The sequence below is a fragment of the Pipistrellus kuhlii genome, unplaced genomic scaffold (genome assembly GCF_014108245.1).
Source record: "Pipistrellus kuhlii isolate mPipKuh1 unplaced genomic scaffold, mPipKuh1.p scaffold_m20_p_17, whole genome shotgun sequence".
Taxonomy (NCBI): domain Eukaryota; kingdom Metazoa; phylum Chordata; class Mammalia; order Chiroptera; family Vespertilionidae; genus Pipistrellus; species Pipistrellus kuhlii.
Window position 1 is genome coordinate 8,474,790 of NW_023425482.1, and position 21,301 is coordinate 8,496,090.

At 41.3% G+C, this 21,301-nt stretch overlaps 1 protein-coding gene, 1 long non-coding RNA gene and 1 other non-coding gene across 3 annotated transcripts; 1 reads left to right on the forward strand and 2 right to left on the reverse strand.

Annotated features, from left to right (window-relative positions):
• Positions 1-28: 28 nt before the first annotated feature.
• Positions 29-19,333, forward strand: HSDL1 (hydroxysteroid dehydrogenase like 1). Its single transcript, XM_036440974.2, has 5 exons — positions 29-170; positions 10,723-10,948; positions 11,984-12,429; positions 12,644-12,871; positions 18,619-19,333. Exons 2-5 carry the CDS (start codon positions 10,729-10,731, stop codon positions 18,715-18,717), a joined length of 993 nt encoding a protein of 330 aa, XP_036296867.1. The 5' UTR covers positions 29-170; positions 10,723-10,728; the 3' UTR covers positions 18,718-19,333.
• LOC118721034 lies at positions 9,060-9,183 on the reverse strand. The gene has a single exon (XR_004988606.1). It is a non-coding gene; the product is annotated as a small nucleolar RNA SNORA28 (small nucleolar RNA).
• A 179-nt stretch (positions 19,334-19,512) lies between the features above and the next one.
• Positions 19,513-20,197, reverse strand: LOC123652477. The gene is made up of 2 exons (XR_006741841.1): positions 19,853-20,197; positions 19,513-19,819 (listed from the first exon to the last, which is right to left on the reverse strand). It is a non-coding gene; the product is annotated as an uncharacterized LOC123652477 (long non-coding RNA).
• Between the last annotated feature and the right edge of the window lie 1,104 nt (positions 20,198-21,301).

Genomic DNA, 21,301 nt, shown 5'->3' on the forward strand with positions numbered 1-21,301 from the left:
GCACATGCGCACTCTGGTGGACCTCCCGACGGCTCTGCCCCGCCCCTCCGGCGCCGGCGTGGGTCACGTGGGAGCGCGGCCCGCTGCTGCGGCGGCGGCGGAGGCTGTGACGGGGGCGGAGTTCACGCGGCTCTGGTGGGAGCGGCTCGGAGACTGCGCCACCTGTGCAGGTACCGCAACCCCTTCTACGTTCCCTATCCCCCCTCCTACCTCCGGCCCGTACCCCAGATTCGCCTCGCGCCCCTGGACGCCCGCAGGGCCTTGGCCCCCTTCCCCCTCCGCGCCCCACCACGCCCCCCGGGACCCGTGCTCTGTGCGCCGCCCGCACTCAGGCCCCTTCGTCCCTCACGGACCTTAAACCTTCGCCCCAGCACCTCTGCCTCCAGACCCGTGTCCCCAGCCACACAGCGCTCTTCCCCAGCTCCACCTCGGCGTGGCACCCCAGAGATCCCTCTCTGCTGGGCCCGTACCCCCCGCCCCACTTCCTCCGCAAACCTAGGGCCCCACCCACCTCAAGCGCTGGGCACCCCACGCCCCCAGACCTTGACCTGGGTGCTCCCCACGAGGCTCTGAAAAATCATCCCCTTTGTACGTGCTTCTTTATTCTCATTACCAAAGGACTTGGTTTGAGTGGGGTTTGTCGTCTTTGTTCTGAGTTAGGAGTAATGCAGAATAAGGTAGCGCTGGAAGAAAGGGCACCGCCAGTTCCCACGGCGATGGTCCTTTGCTCAGGCTTGCTTGGCCGGCTGGTGCTGGAGAGGGGGGAGCTCCGGAGACCAGTGAGGCAGCCCGTGCTCAAGGAACCTGCAGCCCCTGCCACAGCCCAGCAAACCCTGCAACCCTGGGGATGCCAGCAGGATGCCCACCTGGGGGGTCTCTCAGTGGGGCGGCCAGCCAGCCAGAGTTCTGGACTTTCTTAGACCTTGATCTGAATTCCCGCCGCCCCATTCTTAACTGAGAGCTCCTGGTATGTCGCTTGACCTCTGTAAGCCTCAGTTCTCCCATCTGTAAATGGGATGATTCTAACACTGCCTTATATGGTTGATGACAGAAAAAGTGAGCCGCCTGGAATAAAGCACTTAGAGTCTTTTTTGCATAAAGCCAGCTCTCAGTTTTTTAATAATATATTTTAATTGATTTCAGAGAGGAAGGGGGGTGAGAGAGAGAGAGGGAGAGGGAGAGAAACATCAGTGATGAGAGAGAATCATTGATTGGCTGCCTCCTGCACACTCCCACTGAGAATCGAGCCCACAACCTGGGCATGAGCCCTGACCAGGAATCCATCCAGCACCTCCTGGTTCATAGGCCCATGCTCAACCACTGAGCCACACTGGCCAGGCCCAGCTGTCAGTTTTAACCCTGACCACCATAAGTAGCCAATAGCTAACACTGAACACTTAATTATAGTGGCCAATAGCAAAAGCTTATTGATCACTTGTGTCTCAGTCACTGTTCTAAGTGGTTTATGTCTATGACCTTATTTAATTCTTATTATAATCTCAGGCAGGAACTATTACCCCCATGTTTATAGGTGATGTCAGGAAAGCTCAGAGGTGAAGTGACTTCACCTTCACTCAAGACACCCAGCTTGGGAGCCCCGATTCAAATCCAGGAAGTCTTCAGTTATTTGTGATTTTAATCTGTACAATAATGGTCTAAATGCATGGTATTGTTTTTTTTTAATTTCTTTATTGATTAAGGTATCACATATTTGTCCTCAACCCTTCATTCCAATCTCCCACTCATGCCCCCACTCCCCTATTGTCCTCGACCACTGGTTAGGCTCATATGTATGCACATAAGTTCTTTGGTTGATCTCTCCCTTTTATCCCCACCCTCCCTTTAAGGTCCAACAGGCTGACCCATGGCATTGTTTTTTTAATTGAAATAAAAGCTAATAGCATAAGACTTACCATTGTAGCCATTTATAAGTAGGTATACTTTTCATAGAAGCATATTCAGTGTGCAACCATCACCATTTAATTCTAGAACATTCCCATACCTCAAAGAAATTGCAACCCATTAGTGGGCACTCCCTATTTTCCATTTCACTGTGCCCTGGCCACCCTAATCCACTTCCTGTCTCTGTGGATTTGCCTGTTCTGAACATTTCATATAAATGGAATCATGGTATTTGGCCTTTTCTGTTTGGCTTCTTCCACTCAGCATAATATTTTATTATTTTTTAAAATATTTTTTTAATATATTTTATTGATTTTGTACAGAGAGGAAGGTAGAGAGATAGAGAGTTAGAAACATCGATGAGAGAGTGTCATCGATCAGCTGCCTCTTGCACACCCCCTACTGGGGATATGTCCGCAACAAAGGTACATGACCTTGACCGGAATCGAACTCGGGTCCCTTCAGTCCCCAAGCCGAAGCTCTATCCATTGGGCCAAACCGGTTTCTGCTCAGCATAATATTTTAAAGGTTTGTCCAGGTTGTAGCATGTGTCAGTACTTCATTCTTTCATCCATTGTGTGTACAGACCACATTGCCTTTATCCATTCATCTGTTGATGGACATTTGGGTTGGTTTCACTTTTTAGTTACAGTGAGTGGTGCTGCTATGAACGTGGCTCTGCACGTTTTGTGTGAGCATTAAGTTTTTAGTTACCTTAGGTATACACCTAGGAATAGATGCTATCATTTTAATTCCTACTTCACAAGTGGAAACCTGAAACTGAGGTGTATTGGATTTTGAATGAGCACTTCACTCAGCTTCTATTCTGTTTCCCATTAATTCAGTTTAGTGGTCCACTAAAAATTGGCAAAGGAAGGTAAGGAAATTCCAAAAAGTTGTGATATGCCAACCGTAACTTTGTCACAGTGCAGACACAAAGTTTGAGAAACTTCTTGCGTTTTTTTCTCCTCAGGAACGAAATTGGAGCTTTTAATGTAAGGCAGTATTTATTGAATATTGTATAATAGCACCATGCCAGGTCATGAGGAGGAATATTAAAGGTGGGTCTGATCCCAGCTTCACACCTTCATAAAGCTGCAGGAGGATTACAGACTTAAATCAGGAGAACAAAAATGTGAAAGCATTTAGAAAGTAATATAGAAAAATACCTTTATAACCCGGGGCTCAGACAGGATTTCTGACGTCAAACACAAGCACAAACCATACAGAAAAAAGATTGATATATTTGACTACATTAAAATTAAGACATTCAGCTTATTGCATGCCCTACAAACAAAAAGACAACATAATAGAAAAAAGGCAAAAGCAAGGAATAGGCATTTCATAGATGAGAAAATAGCACATAAACATTAGAAGAACACCAGTCAGCCTTGTTAGTAATCAGGAAATGTAAATTAAAGCCATAGGAGATCTCAGTTCCCAGCGCCCTGTGGGACATTGCAGCCTTTGGGAAGAGGCATTGTGAACTTGCTGTCGGTGGGTGTGCAGAGTGTCCCCTTGACTACGTGGATGGCTTATGACCCTACAATTTGACTCTTAGGCTTATCTCTTTGAGAAACTTACACATGTGCTCAGGAGATGTGCATAAACATGTCCATGGCACCTCTCCTTGTAATTATAAAATAAAAACCAGCAAAACAACCCAAATGTCTGTCAGCAATAGAATGGGAACATGAATATAATGTGTTTGTACTATGAGATAGTGTGCGGCTGTGCAGGTGTAACCTACAGCTCCAGGATGAATCTCGAAAACTGGACTGAGTGAGAGAAACATGTCACCAAAGGATACATGCAGTGGGATTCCTTTATATAAAGTTCAAAACCAGGCAGAACTGAATACAATTATTTCAAAATTAAATCTGTGCTGGGTAATAGTACAACTATTAAACAACAACAACATGGCAATGATTATGTCGGAATTTAGGCAAGGATCCCCCCTCCCCCTCCCAGGATGGCAGGAGGAGCTATATGATCAGGGCAGAAGCAGATGGGGCTTTATTTGTGAAGAAGGGTTCTATGTGGGAATTTTGTTTTATTGTTCTTTGAACTGTGCATAATATGTTTTACAACTTTTGTGTGTGTTTTTTAATTTTTCTAAATTACAGAAAAGTTAATTTTAATTAGCATTTCCTGTTCTCAAAAGTCCTGTACTCTCGTTGGGGAACCAGGACAGAGACAAGTTAAGTAGAATGCAGAGCAGTGCGGTAAGTGCCACGTGGGTGAGAGAGACAGAACTCGAGGTGGGGTTCCAGCGATGCACTGGGAAGGGAAGGAAAGACGTGTGTGGGCCTCCAGTTTACCCTCAGGGCCTGAAGGTCTTTGGTGCTTGTCAGTAAGTGCTAGGAATTGAACTGGGAGAAGAAATGGAACTTGAGCTGTTCTTAGAAGGACAGATAGGATTTAAGTGCTGAGAACAAGGCAGGTTCAGACTCGGGAAGGAAGTAAGATTCCTATACAAAATGTTAATGAAAATAAAGTCCAAGCCCTGCAGCCTTATTGGGAAGTTTTACAGGACCGGCTGCTGATGAGCATGGCGAGGACCACCTCAGGCCTGCCCCAGTCATTGAAGATCACAGGAATCTCCGAGGCTACTTTCTGGTTCCTGAATACCCTTGAAGGTTTTGAGTTAAAGGGTATTGCAGGATTTTCAGCTTGTCTCTTTATTGTAACTAAAAATTAGGACAATAAAAATTAGACTGACTGTTTGTCCATCCGTCTTTTCGTCTATTCATCCATCCATCTTATGGCACTGTAACACATAACCACACACTGAGTGGCTTAGAACACAGATTTGTTCTCTTAGAGTTCTGGAGTCAGAAGTCTGAAATCACTTTCACGTGGCTAAAGTCAGGGTGTCAGCAGGGCTGTGTCACTTTGGAGGCTCCAGGGGAGAATCATTTCTTTGCCTTTGCCAGATTCTAGAGGTGCCTGCATTCCTTGACCTGTGACCCCTCCCTCCACCCTCAAATCCTTCAGCCAGCATCTTTAAGTCAATCTCTCTCTCTGACTTCTGCTTTTGGTCACATTTCCTCTGACTCTAACCATTCTTTCTTCTTTTAATAAGGATAAGTGTGATCACATTAGACCCACCTGGATAATCCAGGATCATCTCCCCATCTCAAGGTCCTTAACTTAATCACACCCTTTGCTACATAAGGTGGCTTGTTTACGAGGTTTGAGCATTAGACTGTGGGCATCTTGAGGGCCATTGCTCAGAGGACCACAACACCTCGCTGGTGCTGCTTTGTCTTCCAATGATACTCGCTTTATTTTCTTTGAAACATTTTGGCCAATCTGTCTTATGTTCTTTTACTATCATTTCTTTGGATAGCCTGGTGATGTCTGTGTCTCAGCCAGGACACTTTCCCCAGAACTCTTGATTCCTGAAGGTTCTTACACAGGCATATGGGGGACCCGAACCCACAATATCTCCTTAATGCCTTAGTGGATTCGATTGCCCTTTCATTGCTGAGTTGAGCCAGCTAAACTGTAGGTCAGGCTAATGTTACAGGCCAGAGCAGTTGTGCTTTGAGGAGATGACTTTGCTCCTTGGAGTTTTGGTCATAATTTTCTCATAACACTTTTATAGTTGTGGAAGTGTAAGGGGAGAGACAGAGAAACTGATGTGAGAAAGACACATCAACCAGTTGCCTCTGGCACACCCCTGGACAGGATCGAGCCTACAACCGAGGTACATGCCCCCAACCGTAATCGAACCCTAGGACAGTTCAGTCCATGGGCCGATGCTCCAACCATTGAGCCAAACAGTCTGGTGTGAGAATGCCACCTTTTTTTTTTTAACCAAAGATAAACATCTACATTTGACATAATCACTGCTGAGGACCTGCCCAAGTAAGCCAGGAGTCTTGCCACCCTGTGTAAAAGTCCACAGTTAACCTAGAGACTCTTACGTGTGTGATGAACTAGCCTTGATGAGTATCAGGTTATCCAAGTAAAAAGTGCCTGATAGATAACATGGAATTCCTCTTCTTTTCCTATTTTGGGACCGTTCTGAATTACTGTTTTCCTGCTCACTATTTTCCTTATTATTTTACTGTTTCTCACTTGATGTTTTAATTTTCTGTAGAGATAAGAAAACAAAGCTTTATAATAACTTTTAAGGTAGGTTTTAAAGGGACCAGAATTTTCCTGTTTCTCAAAGTTTTAGACTAAATGTATATCCATAGAGAAATTAACTGGTCAAACCCCCAAAGCAAGTTATATGCAGCTGTACATTTCTTGCTCGGCTTCTAGGCTTAAATGTGTAATACACTCCTTTAAAACTGTGTTTCCATGAGCTTTTCTGGAATTTAGTGGCTTTGGGGGAAGTCCTGATTTCTTCTTTTATTAAAAAGACATTATTTTCCATCATGTACTTAAGGGTGGAAAAGAAGAGTGAGGGAATATAAGGAATTTATAATTTCCTGTTATTTTCCATTTACGGTCTATCCAGTATGAACAAATGTATGAAAATGGTGAGTCTGAGGAGCAGAAATGACTCTGTCACACAGGCATGTGCTCTCCATCAGCCTTGCTTCATCCCTAATGGATGGACCAGCGTTCAGGACGCCTCACGTCCTGCCCACACTACTACAGCCACCTCCACTGCAGCCAGTAAATTCCACAGCAAACCCAGTCAGCTCCTCCCTTTGGCCTAAGGGACTTACTCAAAGAGTAAGGCCAAACACTTCCATTTGGAATAAAGACATTTCATTTCACCATCTGGTCCTCGCTCCTCGCCCCCCTCCCCCCCACTAGTCCTAGGTGCATATCCTGTGCTGTAAGCACATTGAACTTGTCTCCTTTCCTGGCAGGCTGGACCTTTTACAGTGCTAGGCCTTTCCTCCTCTCTGCCCAGGAGAGTCTTACACCTTCTTCAGCAGCACCCTCGCCACATGTCATTGAAGCACTTCGTTCATCTTTCAGTGAATTCTGTGTACACAGGGTGGCAAGACTCCTGGCTTACTTGGGCAGGTCCTCAGCATCCCACGCGTAGTTTGATTCCACATAGACTTTCCTATAGATCAGTGACTGTGTGTCTAGGTTTCTGTTGTCTATTACTCATACATACATTGGTGTTTGACTTTATCAGTCTTCTGTGAATTTGGTGGGTGTGAGTCAGATCTTTCCAACTTGAGCTATTCTCTGGGGAATGACCAAGTTGCCTTTCTGTACTTCAGGGCTGAAGACCAGACCTAGAATGCTGTCAGCCCTCTAATTCTCTGTGATTTTTAAAAAACATGACCATGATAATAGGTGTCTAAGGTATTTGTCTATGGTGGAGCTATAACATAGAATTGAGAACTGGGGCCAACCTGGCGTTGAAGCCCCTTGACACCGCTGTTCTCAACTCACCCAGATGCAGGTGTGTATCTCCTGCTGGAACTGAGGGGATAGTTCCTGGTGGATTTTGCACATGAGGTTTCTCTTTCTGTAAAGGATCAAAGGGGTTTGTTTGGTGGTGCCCTCCGGAGTTGGGGAACAGGATGGTGTGTGGAGACTGAGAGTTAGATGGAAAAACAGCCTGGGAGCTGAGCTGAGACTGGGTAGTAAAGTCTAATGCAACAAACATGTGTTGAGCTCCTGCTCTGTGCCAGAGGTTGTGGAAGGTGCGGGAGAAGCAGAGGAGTAAGATTTGGCCTCCGCCAGGAACTCGGCCTCCTGGTGGTAGTTCAAAAACAGAACGGTTATAACACAGTGTCTAGGGTAGAAGGACAGGGGAAAGGTGTAGCAGAGTTTCTTTTCATTTCCTCGTTCTTACAGCACCTGCCCCACCACAGGCTAGAAGGGGCTCTTCCAAACACCGCAGGATTCTTCCTTCCTACCACCTCTGCCAGCTGATAAGACAAGTGCTGAATACCTGAGCTCAGGTGGGCCAGCCAGACTCTCTGCCAGGAATGTGAAATAGAAATGCCAGTGGCTGCAGTTGTGTGGAAGTTCTAGTGCTCTGCAGGTGGAACACAGCAAGGTGGTTTGCAGAGAGAAAGATGAGGCCAGGGGAAAGCCCAGGGGAGAGGGAGAGAGGATGGCCGTGTCTGCCTGCTTTCCTGGGTGGCTGGCCTCTTCCTGCATTTTGTGTCCTGAGCTCCTGGTGTCTGTGCAGAGTGCCATCTCTCTCTAAGCTATTGAGCAGGTTTGTCCCAGTTGATGAATATTCCTTAAGAAAAATGGTGCAGGAGCTGGTTGCCATTCCAGCCAAGCCTTTCACCAGACAGACACTATTGGCTTTCCTTATGCTTAGATGAGGAAATATTTTTCTGTATACACACACAGGGATTCATGGCACAAGAATTTTTGCATTTTCTTAATTTTAAAAATCTTTGGTATTAGTTTTATATAACATTTTCCCAGTTGAGCTATGAGGACAAAATAAAGGAATTTCTTTTGTGTTGTTTTTTGTTCACAAATTGGCCTTAAGAAGAGACTGAGCCATAAGAAGGCCCAGAACTGGAGGAGGAGGTAAGAGGAAAACCAGAGTTGTTAGTGAGTAGAGCAGAAAAAATTAGGAAGTCCTTTGTAGTCAGGCATCTTTCAAATTCTTGGGGTGGGGGGAACTATTTTAGGGGAAGAAATTCAGTTTCCCATTAGTATGAGGTCATTACATGAGGCATATCAGACCTCCTTCTTTTTATTTAGAATCTTGTTATATACACTTTGTTTAGTTACCTTTCCCACAAGTATTGCTTTGGTTATAACCCATTAGATCTAGATATGTGGTATTTAATTTTTCACTGCCCACCTGTTACCTAGAAGAAAATATTTAATATTCCAAGTATATAGCTTTTTTGTCATAGCTTTGTTATTTCTAATTTTATTACATTTTGTTTGAAAAGTACTAGTGAGTACAAGTGACTTTTTTTTTTTTTGCATTTATTTTTTGCAGTTCATGCCCTAGTATTTGATTAGTTTTAACAAATCTCTTTATTTGATAAGAGATTATATCTTATTGTGGGGCATTTAAGAACCCTACTGCTTATCTATTTCTTCAGTTTTCTGTCATATTTCCTTTGTATGTTCTATTGGTTTATAATTTGGACTAGAAATGTTAATATTTAACATATATGTTCTAAGGTATATTCAATAATTTTATTTATTTATTTATTTATTTATTTATTTATTTATTTATTTATTTTAACACTGTTTAAGTCTATATAAAGGCTCATCTCATAGAGGAGGGCACCGGAATAGGTTAGACTTTGTTGCTATAGCAAGCTCAAATTGTGTCAGACAGTGTCCATCATCTGCCACAGAGTGTTGCTTGCAATATATTCAATAATTTTAATTCTTATATAAACACATTCTATTTGTGCTTATTTTCTCCTGCTTAGTTGAGAACTTGGTTGAGATCACATTGTAATAAAAAGGGAGGGAATTCATTCTTCCTTACACTTATGGCAAGTTATGCTGCTATTTTTGGGTATTTTCTTAGTTTCAGGATTTGTTTTTTCTATTTTAATGAGGTTTCTATAAAAGAGATTAAACTCAAAAGTTTTATGTACATATACACTGGCTTAAAATCAGTTTTCTTTTATATAATACTAGAGGCTCAGTGCATGAAATTTGTGCAAGAGTAAGCCTTCGCAGCCACGGTGGCTACCTCGATCCCTCCCTTGCAGTCAGGGCAGCTGCCTGGATCCCGAGGCTGCAGCCCTGGCTTCATCTGGAAGGTCATCTGGAAGGATGTCCAGATGGCTGTTTGGTCAATTTGCATATTATGCTTTTATTACTATAGATATATTAATATATCTTGCATTAATATATGCTGTATTCTTATACTTGTGTATATCTGAGTTCTCTGTTATTTCATTGTAGTCTCTTCTAGATTGATATTTTGTCCCTCATTGATAGTGCAGTTGGATCAGTGGCTCCCCAGGTCGAGTATAGGATGAAGTTCATCAACCTTGGTCATGCCTGCCTTTGTCTACCTCTGCAGGTTGCCCCTAATTGCAAGCATATACACACAAGTTCATATGGCATTTTGTTAAATGCCTGTCTCTTCTCTTAGGTACAATTATTTAACTCATCTTTGAGTCCTTAGCATATGTCACAGTACATGGAATATAGTAGGTGTGCTATAAATGTTTGCTATGTGGATACTTGTAAGAGTTATATTGGACTTTTCTTCCCTCATACATAAGGGGCAGTCAAAGATAATGGTCTACAAATTAACCTGGTAAGATGGAGAAGTGCTTATCCCATTCTCATTTGAGAAAACCACTTAAGTTGGGCGAGTATTTCTTTTCAAATACACATTTTGGATATTATTTATAATATATGAAAGTTCAATAAAGCTTAGTTTTGCCTCACCTGGATTGTAAACTTTTTGTAGCCAAGGCCATGTCTTAATTTTACTTCTATTTCTTCTTCATGTCTACATGGGCACTAGGCCCTCTTTCCCTGCTGATTATGAATAAAGCAAAGAAATAAACATCCTTCTCCTCTGTTATATGAATTAAAGTCTGGGCATGTCATCATACTGAGCTTGAAGCTTTTTTAGGACACAGAGCATATTGTGTTTATCTCTGTATGCACAACATGCAGCACAGTGCCTGAATTTTAGAAAGAATTTGGTAATTCTTAGTAGTTGTGTTGACTAACCTCCTTGGAAGAGAAGTTTATAAACTACAAATGTTAATGAGATCATAACTTGCCTAGATCCATGGGCAGCATGGATTTGAACTATTACTGTTATTTGAATGCAAAATTATTCAGTTCTGATGTCCTCAGCTTTTTCTTCACTCAGACTATGCATGTTCCTTTAACTTATTAAGCACAGAACTCTGTTTCCCTTCCCTGCAGGCTGCCATGGCTGCCGTTGACAGCTTCTACCTCTTGTATAGGGAAATCGCCAGGTCGTGTAATTGCTATGTGGAAGCTCTAGCCTTGGTGGGAGCCTGGTACACAGCCAGAAAAAGCATCACCGTCATCTGTGACTTTTACAGCCTGATCAGGCTGCACTTTGTCCCTCGCCTGGTGAGCAGAGCAGATCTGATCAAGCAATATGGAAGATGGGCAGTCGTGAGTGGTAAGAAATGGGATTTCACTCCTTGTCTAATCTATAATAAAATATCCTGTTTGTATACAAGTCCTTCGGTTGATCTATTATCTCCCCCAGATTCTCCTCCCCTCCCCGCTGTAATTTGACAATCTGCTTGTTGCTTTACTGTCTCTATATCTTTTGGTTCATCAGTTTATAATGATCTTTATTATCCACAAATGAGTGGGGTCATGTGGTGTTTCTCTTTCATTGATTGGCTTATTTCACTCAGCATGATGTTCTCCAATTCCATCCAGGTTGCTGCAAATGATGAGAATTCCTTCTTTTGTATACATGCATATAAGTACAACCAATGGACATAAAACTCTGGGGAAGGAGGGGATGTGTAGGAGGGAGGGAGGGGGGCAAAAAAAATCAATAATAAAAAATAAATAAATAAATAAAATATCCTGTTTGTGTTTTAGGTTGGGTGTATTATTCCAGAAGTTACTATTGTACATTTCATGGGAACTTGCTGACTTAAAAAAACAACAAGAACAATGTATTCTTATATGATTATGTTCATATTTTCTTACTGCCATCACCTTGGAAGAATTTTCCTTTGATTTTTGTCCTTATTCTGCTCTCTCTTATTCCTAGTATTGCTCCAGACTCACCTTCCTACTCCTTGCTTTCCTTTTTGCTTTCTGTTACCATGTTTAAAAAAGCTTTCCTTGTTTCATTGTAATTTATCATTTCTCTTGTTTTAAATAGCATTGTAATTTATCATTTCCTGGCACATATTCAAGCCAGATATATGTTTGAAAACAGTTTCCTACTGTGTCTCATCAACTTGGTGAATGTAAAATAACTTTTCATCTACCTGTCAGGGTGTCTGGGAGAATGTTTGATACATAATAAGTATTATTCATATTATGACATTGTTCTTGACTGATCAGTATTAGAACTTGCTTTATTTCTAGTGTGATTCTTTCTCTGATTAAGCAGAAATGCTAAATGGGGTATTTAAAAAAAAGCCTCACCATGAAATGAGTATGCTCACGTTTCCTGGTTGTATTGTAGGTGCAACAGATGGGATCGGAAGAGCCTACGCAGAAGAGTTAGCAAGCCGTGGTCTCAGTATTATCCTGATTAGTCAGAACCAAGAGAAGTTGCAGACGGTTGCTAAAGACATCGCTGACACTTACAAAGTGGAGACCGATATCATAGTGGCAGACTTCAGCAACGGCCGTGAGATCTACGACCCGATTCGAGAAGCCTTGAAAGGCAGAGACATTGGCATCTTGGTAAATAATGTGGCCGTGTTTTATCCCTACCCTCAGTATTTTACTCAGGTCGCCGAGGACAAACTCTGGGACATCATAAATGTAAACATTGCTGCGGCTAGTTTGATGGTCCACATAGTGTTACCGGGGATGGTGGAGAGAAAGAAAGGCGCTGTCGTCACTATCTCTTCTGGCTCCTGCTGTAAACCAACCCCCCAGCTGGCTGCCTTTTCTGCTTCAAAGGTAATGTATTCCTGATTAGAAATGAGATCTTAATGCAATAGGACATTTATTATGATGGTTTGGCCCCATCTGTTGAGCTTTTTGTCAGCAACTCATGTTTGCTAATGCTGTTTTTTCCCCCCTCTGAAATGATGATAAGCAAGCCTCATTTTCTCCTGAATTTTCTTCCAAGTTCCATAAAATGAAAATCTTTCCCTCTGCTCCATTTTAACAGGCTTATTTAGACCACTTCAGCAGAGCATTACAGTATGAATATGCTTCTAAAGGAATCTTTGTGCAGAGTCTAATCCCATTCTGCATTGCTACCCACATGACTGCCCCTGGCAGTTTTCTGCACAAGTGCTCGTGGTTGGTGCCTTCACCAAAAGTATACGCACATCATGCCGTTTCTACCCTTGGCATTTCGAAAAGGACCACAGGATATTGGTCCCATTCTATTCAGGTAACAATATGCCTTCACTTTTGTAATTAGGTTAATGCAGTCTTAAACCTTCCTAAATGATACGTGGGAATCCGACGGAAGCCTAAGGCTGAAAGATGAGAACTGCAAATTCTGATTCTTAAACCTGACACTTTTTTTTCCAAAGAAAGTAAGGGTTTATTTTTACAATAGGAAGTGGCCCACGCCTGAAGACAGGTGACCTAATGCTCAGAGACCTGGCTCCAAACCTGATACTGTTAATGGTTCTGGTTAAATCACTCAATTTTCTTTTGTGGAATTAGAGCATTCAAGTTTAACCTACTTGACACCTAAAAGATGAAATGTGCTCCTTTAATATAAGTAGATGGTAGCAGTATAAAATACTAAGAATTTAGATGGGAATTTAAAAATGCAAACATTCTAGTAATGCTTGAGTGGGTACCTCTAAGTCAAAAGTATGATCAGAAGACATAAAACCACAAAGGTCTATTGCATGTAATATAGTTGTCACATCTCAGTAATCTCAGTATATTTTTGGACTCATTTGTTTAAGAAGCGTAGAATTTTATTTTTTTTTCTTCAGGCATAACAAAGAATTGGGTCATTAGTGTTTTAAAGAATAACTTTGTTAAATATTTGCAAATTTGATTCTAAGTATTGAGAACTCATAATGATTTATTATAATAGACACATGTCTTTTTATCTGGCATAATAAGTAGATGTACCCTAGTTTAGAATTCTTTTTTCTTTAATAAGTAGAATTTTCTTAATTATCAACAGATATTTGAGGGACTGTAATAAAAATTATGAACTTTACCATTACCAAATAAATAGATAAGCAAATCAAGAGTGAATTTTTACTTTTCTCAAAAGTTTTGGCTATAACTTTTTAAAAATAAGAAGCAGTTTTATTTAAGTTGTTATTTCCAGGTCCTTAATTACTGGAGATTAGCAGAGAAACCTAAAATAATTTTCCAAGCCACTGACCATGAAGTTTCCTGAGAAATGAAGATATAATAAAGATGATAGTTAGATGCAGTAGATATTTTGACTGCATTTATAAAACACTAATATTTTAATTGCATTTATACTGTATTCACATTGATGGGCTTTTCTGGAGAATGTAGAGGGTTTTTTTCTGTCAAGAAATCCTATTAAGCTAATTTAATTCATAGAATAGTTTTCTATAGAAAACTGTTAACATTTTCTAATTTTTTCTATTTTTATTTTTATTTTACTCAAATTATTTTCAACATCATCAATTTCTTTTCTTGTTTTTTTTTTCTTCCAGTTTTACAACAAATATTTGAGTCATTAGTAGCTGTTTTGTCCATAAGCTACTCTGGTAGCTTCTGCTGTTGTGACTTTTTCTTTTCTTTTTCTCTTAAAAATATTTTTATTGATTTCAGAGAGGAAGGGAGAGGAGAGATAGAAACATCAGTGATGAGAATCATTGATCTGGTGCCTCCTGCACAACCCCTACTGGGGATCGAGTCTGCAACCTGGGCATGTGCCCTTGACCAGAATTGAAACTGGGACCCTTCTGTCCTCAAGTTGACACTCTGTCCACTAAGCCAAACCGGCTAGAGCGTGACTTTGCTTTTATAATTATTTTCTCTGACTTCATTTTTCTCAGATTGCAAAGATCTAAATTTTGTCAAGGTTTCAATTTCTGTCTTTGGCTTATAAAAAATTCACTGTGTGAAGTTGGATATGCTAAACATACTGTGTAAAGTTTTGTTTTGTGCTGTTTATTCCAGTTAGTCTTATATGTTATGAATTAAATAAGAATGATGGACTGACCATATTTCTTGACTAATATTTGGTATTGGTAAGGTTCATTTATTGAACATGACAGGTTGAAGGAAAGGAAGAAACAAAACACATTCTCAGATTCTTGGCTTCAGAACCTCAGTGGTACCACTTAACTCGGGTAGCATGAGAGGAAGAGATCAGGTTTTGGAGAAACAATAAGAGTTTTGCACATGCTGGATTTGGAGGGTCTGGGAAATAGTTAAGAGAAGTGGAGTTGACAGCTACATAGGTGGAGCTCAGGTGAGAGGTTTGTACAGAGGTATAGGCTTACTGGGCATCAGCATTTAGCTGGATGATATGCTATCGGGTTGGTGATACTATCCAAGGAGAGTGTGGAGAGAAGAAAAGATGGCCTGGTCAGAGACTCAAGGAACTCCAGCATTCCAGGGAAGGTGGACTGGAAGGGCAGCCAGCGAGGTTAGTAGGAGAGGAGGAGAGTGGAATATGGATGCCAGGGGGAGAGAGAGTTTTCAGGAGGAAGGCATAGTCATCAATGTCACGTGGTGCCATCTGGCCCATAGCCTAAGGACCAACACATGTCTGTTGGGTTTAGAATCTTAGAAATCCTTGGTGACATTGATGAAAGCAGTTTTGGAGGCATTTTAGGGAGCAGCTGCATTGCAGTGGGTAGGTGAGTATGGAGAAGATGAGGACATGGAGACGGTGTGCTCAAGATACAAGGCTATCGCCTGGCTGGTGTGGCTCAGTGGTTGATCCTCAGTCAGGACACATACCCAGGTTGTGGGTTCGATCCCCAGTAGGGGGCGGATAGGAGGCAGCCAATTAATGATTCTTTCTCATCATCAATATTTCTATCTCTATTTCTCTCTCTAAAATCAATAAACATTTTTTTTTTGGGGGGGAGTATGAGGCTCTACAGGCAGTGAATTGCATCCAAAGGAAGAAATTCTGTTTGCTATTTAATCTATGCAAATCAGCAGTGACTTGACTGTAATTTAATGCTGGAGGAATGGGGTATGTGGAAAAGAAAGAGCTTAAAGATGGGAAAAAAGGAGGTATGATTCCTGGAAGTAGGGGGATAAGGCTAAAAGCACAAGTAGAGAGGAAGTGATGTGAACTTTGAAAACAACTAGAAAGTGAAGAAGGAGAAAGGCCAGGAGTCCACTTAGCAGTTGAGTAACCCAGTCTGATGGCTCCTATGTGGTGAGGGTGAGGTGGAGGGAGTGCGAGGCTGAGAGAGTGAGGTTTGAAATGATACTTGAGAAGGGGAGTGAGGTGCCTGGGGACCCATCAGTGGATGGCTGAGCAGAGAGGAGGCCCGAGTGATGGCCTGAGGATCTACGGTGCCTTCAGCTGTGCAGCTTTTCTCTTGCAGCTCTCAGCACGTTCATATGCACCTATTACACACCTATTACCCGCCTTGAAGCCACTTCAAAGAGGGCACAAAAGTAATTTTACAGAGAACATTTCTAAGTTTGTGTGAAAAGAGGTTATGTTTGAAAGCTTGCACAGAGGTTAGGGAGCAGGTTTTCTCACTCCTGACCCCTGCCTTAGCCTTCCTTACACAGGTCTTCATTTCCTTACATGCCTGTGAAACAGCATTTCTGAACAGGACCAGTTAGAACTGACTCACAACCATGACATAATGTAGCAATTGCATCTTATATATTATGCTAGTTATCTTAATAAAGATTTGCAAGCAAAAAGTTAAAAAAAAATGATTTAGGCTTTAAAAACAGCCAGAAAGGAGTCAAATGTATTTGTTTTCATTGCTAATTAGTTATTAATGTTGATTGGGAAGCATTTTTATTTCCAGAAGTGGCATTAGGTAATATTAAATTGTCAACTTTGGAGCACATAGTAAGCTGGACAGAAAATGGAGGGCCTTTTCTTTAGCTTTCTGTTTTTGATCCTTGACATAAAGGCCAGAAACATGCTGGTGTGTGTGTGGCTGAAAAAACAGTTCATTTGACAACTTGAGCAGTGAGTTTCTTGCCTATGAACATGGAGACTGTGTTCCAGGGGATAGGAAAGCTCGGGAACAGGGAGTAGTGTGGCAGAACCTGAGCTCTCTGACTGGGTCATGGTCTTTTCTGAATTTCTACCTACTTTTGATGTGCTTGTTCACACATGCGCTGTGTGTTGCCATTGGGAAGAGAACACATGTGTTGAGGGTGGTGGTGGAGCTCAGTGGGAATGAGAAGGCCCTGAGACGTGGGTGAGGGTCCAGCAGCCAGGCTGACGTCTTCGTCAGAAGTTAGAGCCCTTTGGGTTTTGTTGCAGAGGAGGACCAGCTCCACTCTTAGGCCTGGACAGACTGGTCAGGAGTCCTGAGCAGGCACAAAGCCTTACAGAACCCGAAATCCACCCCTCCTCTCTTATATACACTCGCACCCGCACCCGCACCCGCACCCTCCTCCTGTTCACTGTGGCACTCTTCTGCGGCTTGGAGTGCCAGACACTTGGCATTCTTTCCTGTGACCATTGTTCTCGAAATAGGTGACGAGTCAGCCCCTTTAGTCTGTCTGTCAGTACGCAGGGGATGAAATCCTCCCCTTCTCTTCCATTAGCTCTTTCCACCAAGCTCTTTCCACCTGCTTCCCAGGATGCTAAAATCCTCATTGGGATGAGCTAGACAAGATGAGCCAGTGACATCTCCAAGCGCAGCACCTTAGGAAACTGTCAAAAAACACCTTGATGCTGGTCCCCCTGCAATGGACAGTGGCAAGGGATGGACATTGAAAACAAGCAGATTTTTAGATGCTGATTCTTTCTTTACTGAATACTGAAAAGAAAAGAAAAAAAGTACTTTGAAGGGGGATTCAGTTATCTAGTCTGTCTCAAGTGTCTATGTGTTTGCGACACTACTTACTGGATCCTTCTCTGAGACCAAAAGATGACTTCTTTCATCTCTTTGGATTCAGAATCTTTTGCTTTAGGACAGCAGCTCCAAGGAGGAATATCCACACATTTCCCCCCATGAAATCCTAGCTGTTTAAAGAAGTCCAAAGAGACCTTAGTCCTTCTCCAAGAAGGTTACCCACTGCTCCAGGCCGAATACTGCGCTCCTGTCTGTGAGGTGGTGGGTTGGAGCTTCTGTGGATTCTGCTGTGAGCAGCTGTGCTCCTGCAGTTCATCATACCGGGACCCCCTCCTTATTTGGTGTGGTTCCTTGGAGCTGCAGGGTAACCTAGACTAGAATTTCGGCACTTGCTGGGGGCCTGCCCTTCTCCCTTTCTTAGCATGCAAAGTGTTAGAACTTTCACACAGTGTAACTTCGATGCTGACAAATCTGCTACGATAGTGCAGGGTTTCTCCACCTCAGCACTATTGGTATTTGGGGTTGGATAATTGTTGTGGAGCTGTCCTACGCATTATAGGATGTTCATGCCATCTGGCCACTGGATGCCAGTAGCACCACCACTCCATTTGTGACAACCAGTATTCTTATAACCCAGAGGAGGGGGGCAAAATGGCCCTGGTTGAGAACCTGATAGCAGAACAACATCAGGTGGACTACCTGGGTCCCCAAGCCATCATCACATCTCAAGACAGTGTTTTTTTATTCAGTTTTCTTATTTAACTTGGCTCCATTCTGCTTCTCAAACCTGTTTTCTCACATAGTACTAACCACACACACGTTTATCTATTTCAGCCACCTTTCCTTCTGGAAAGAGTTTATAATTCTTAAGCAAATTAACACACTTCATATCAAATAATGATGGAATCCTATTACTGCATGTAGGTCTGTCCATCCTCATTAGAGAAAGGGGATGGATGGGTGGTGATCATGTTTCTGTTCCCTTAACTCTAACATATGGTCTTATGCAAAAGAGGTGCTAAGTACAGTAGCATCTAAAGTCTTTTTCCTTTTTAGTATTTAAAGTGATCAGTGATATTGGTTGGATTAAGTAAGATGCAGATCTGTACATTTAAATGTCAGTGGCTTTGGGTTCTAACCTATTAACCTTTTTTTTCTCTTCCATTTTTAGTTTCTTTTTGCACAGTACATGCCTGAATGGCTCTGGGTGTGGGGAGCAAATATTCTCAATCGTTCTTTACGTAAGGAGGCCTTATCCCGCAAACCATGAAACTGGAGATGGTTTGGGAAGCTTTGCCAACTCATGGGAACCTACAGTATTCTGACATTTGGAAGGACACATTTAATTTATCTTCGGTATTTTCTTTTATTACTGATGACTTAGCATATTGTTGGCTCATCATTTGCAAAGCAAACATAATACTTGTAGAGAATGTTGTGGAAAAACTCAAGGGCACAGAGTAAATAATGGCTGAGGCACAATAACTGATTGAGGAAACTCAAATGTCAATGCTTTTCCCCCTAAATTGTTCAAAAGTTGTGTGGTTTATGTTGTTCTAGGAGCTACAGCAATCTGGTACTGAAATATAATGTGACTTGTGACCTCTTACAATTTCAGATGTTTTTTTAAGGGCAATTATTTCAGTAGGTGAATTATAGAATTGGTTTTCAAATGTTCATCAGGAAAGACTACTTAAAAGTGTTATTTTAAAAGGTGGTTTGTACTATAAGCAGTAGAAAACTGTGTGTTGATATTGTGTAGCTCTAGTTGTTTGTCTACAATCTGTATATTGTACTTTCAACTGATATTTCATTAGAGAACCATGTTTGTATGGATGTGTGTATCTGGGCAACTTTATGGGTAAGTTACTTAAAATTTTTTTTTTTTTTTTTTTTTTTTTTTTTTTTTTTTTTTTTTTTGTCAGGATGGTTTAATGTGGAGCCTTACAGGGTATTAAAATTCTAGATTTCATGCTATTGGCTTGTAAGTAAAATATTACTTACAACATTCTGTTTTTTTAACCTAGATTTGGAGGTGTAATGACTGACTGTCAGTAATCTGATGATTTATAGTTATTGTGGATAAGTAGTTATTTCTTAGCCTATGACCCATTTTGTAACTAAAATTTAGCTCTTTAGAGCTTGTTATATCTGGTTTTCATATACTTTTCTATGTAATATTATTTAATTCCAGTAGCATTATTGGTGTAAACATCAAGTATTTATGAAATTAGTAGTTAGAATATGGACAAATGTATGTGATATGTATTGTATCTGTTGAAATAAGTTAGAAGCTCATTCTTGGTTCTTGTAATTTATGATTATAGTGAATAGTTTTATTGGTGTGAAAATAATTATGCATAGCCTCTCCCCTTACCCCCCCTCCCACACACACACACACACACACAATCTGGGTTAACATTGAAAGCTGCTGTGAAATGTTTTTGGTTCAGGTCCTATAAAGCCAAACATTTTGAGGACCACATATGTAGTGCTTGACGGTTGTAAATCACTGTATGAATATGACAATGTGTGCAAAGTAAAAATGTGGAGTTTAATATTGGGACACTGATGCAGAAACTAGTAAAATTTTGAAACCGGGACATTTATGGAATTGTTTTCTCCTGAGATGATGCTCCATTATGAGTAGGTCTAAGCATGCCCTCATGTTTACTCACATTTTTGCCAGTGACATTGCTTCAGTATTTCCAGATGTGGCTTGGATTCAGTTCAGAAGCTCTTCCACTTACAGATCAGGCCTTCATCACATAAGAGGAAGACATTCAGATGTGAAAACGTGCAGACTAATGGCACTACATAACATTAAAGGTATTGACGGAGTTAGTTTAAAGAGCCTTTATTTGGTTACATTTGACTTTTTCCCTCACCAGACAATTATGGTCATTAAGACTAGGAAAAATTTGATTTCCTGCCACATTGACCTGAACCTTGACATGTAATAAGCAGCAGCAATGTTATGTACCATATTTATACCTGTGTTATGTGTCTTATATTTATAGATTAGGTATTGAATCATTGTTAAATGATGAGAATAAATAAACCATGTCAATGATATTTTAAAAATCCTTTACTTGGCAGGACCTATATAAATAAGCTCATTGGTGCAGTTAGTGAAAGATCAAAACCAAGAATCTTCCTTAGGTTTTATGTTTCCTAAAATACTTTTTCCCAGAGCTCATTTTGTACCACTGTAGATGGGGTTTCTTTTTTTTTCCTTTCTTTTTCTTTTTCTTTATTTTAAAAATATATTTTGTTGATTTTTTACAGAGAGGAGGGAGAGGGATAGAGAGTTAGAAACATTGATGAGAGAAATATCGATGAGAGAGAGAGAGAGAGAGAGACATCGATCAGCTGCCTCCTGTACCACCCCCTATGGGGATGTGTCCGCAACCAAGGTACATGCCCTTGACCGGAATAGAACCTGGGACATTTCAGTCCACAGGCCGACACTCTATCCACTGAGCCAAACCGGTTTCGGCTCTTTTCTTTAAAAAAAAAAAAAAAATCTATATATATATCAAAAAAAAAATCTATATATATATATATAGATTTTTTTTTTGATTGATTTCAGAGAGGAAGGGAGAGGACGAGAGAGAGAAACATCAATCATGAGAATCATTGATCAGCTGTCTCCTGCACCGCACAATGGGATTGAGCCCACAATCCAGGCATGTGCCCCGATCAGAAATTGAATCTGATCTCCATATATTTGTATTGTTTGAAATGATCTCCTGTTCCTATGTCAGCGCTCAACCACTGAGCCATGCTGGCCAGACCTAGATGGATTTTCTTACTAAGAATGGGGGAAATAACCTTTGAAACAATCTGTGAAC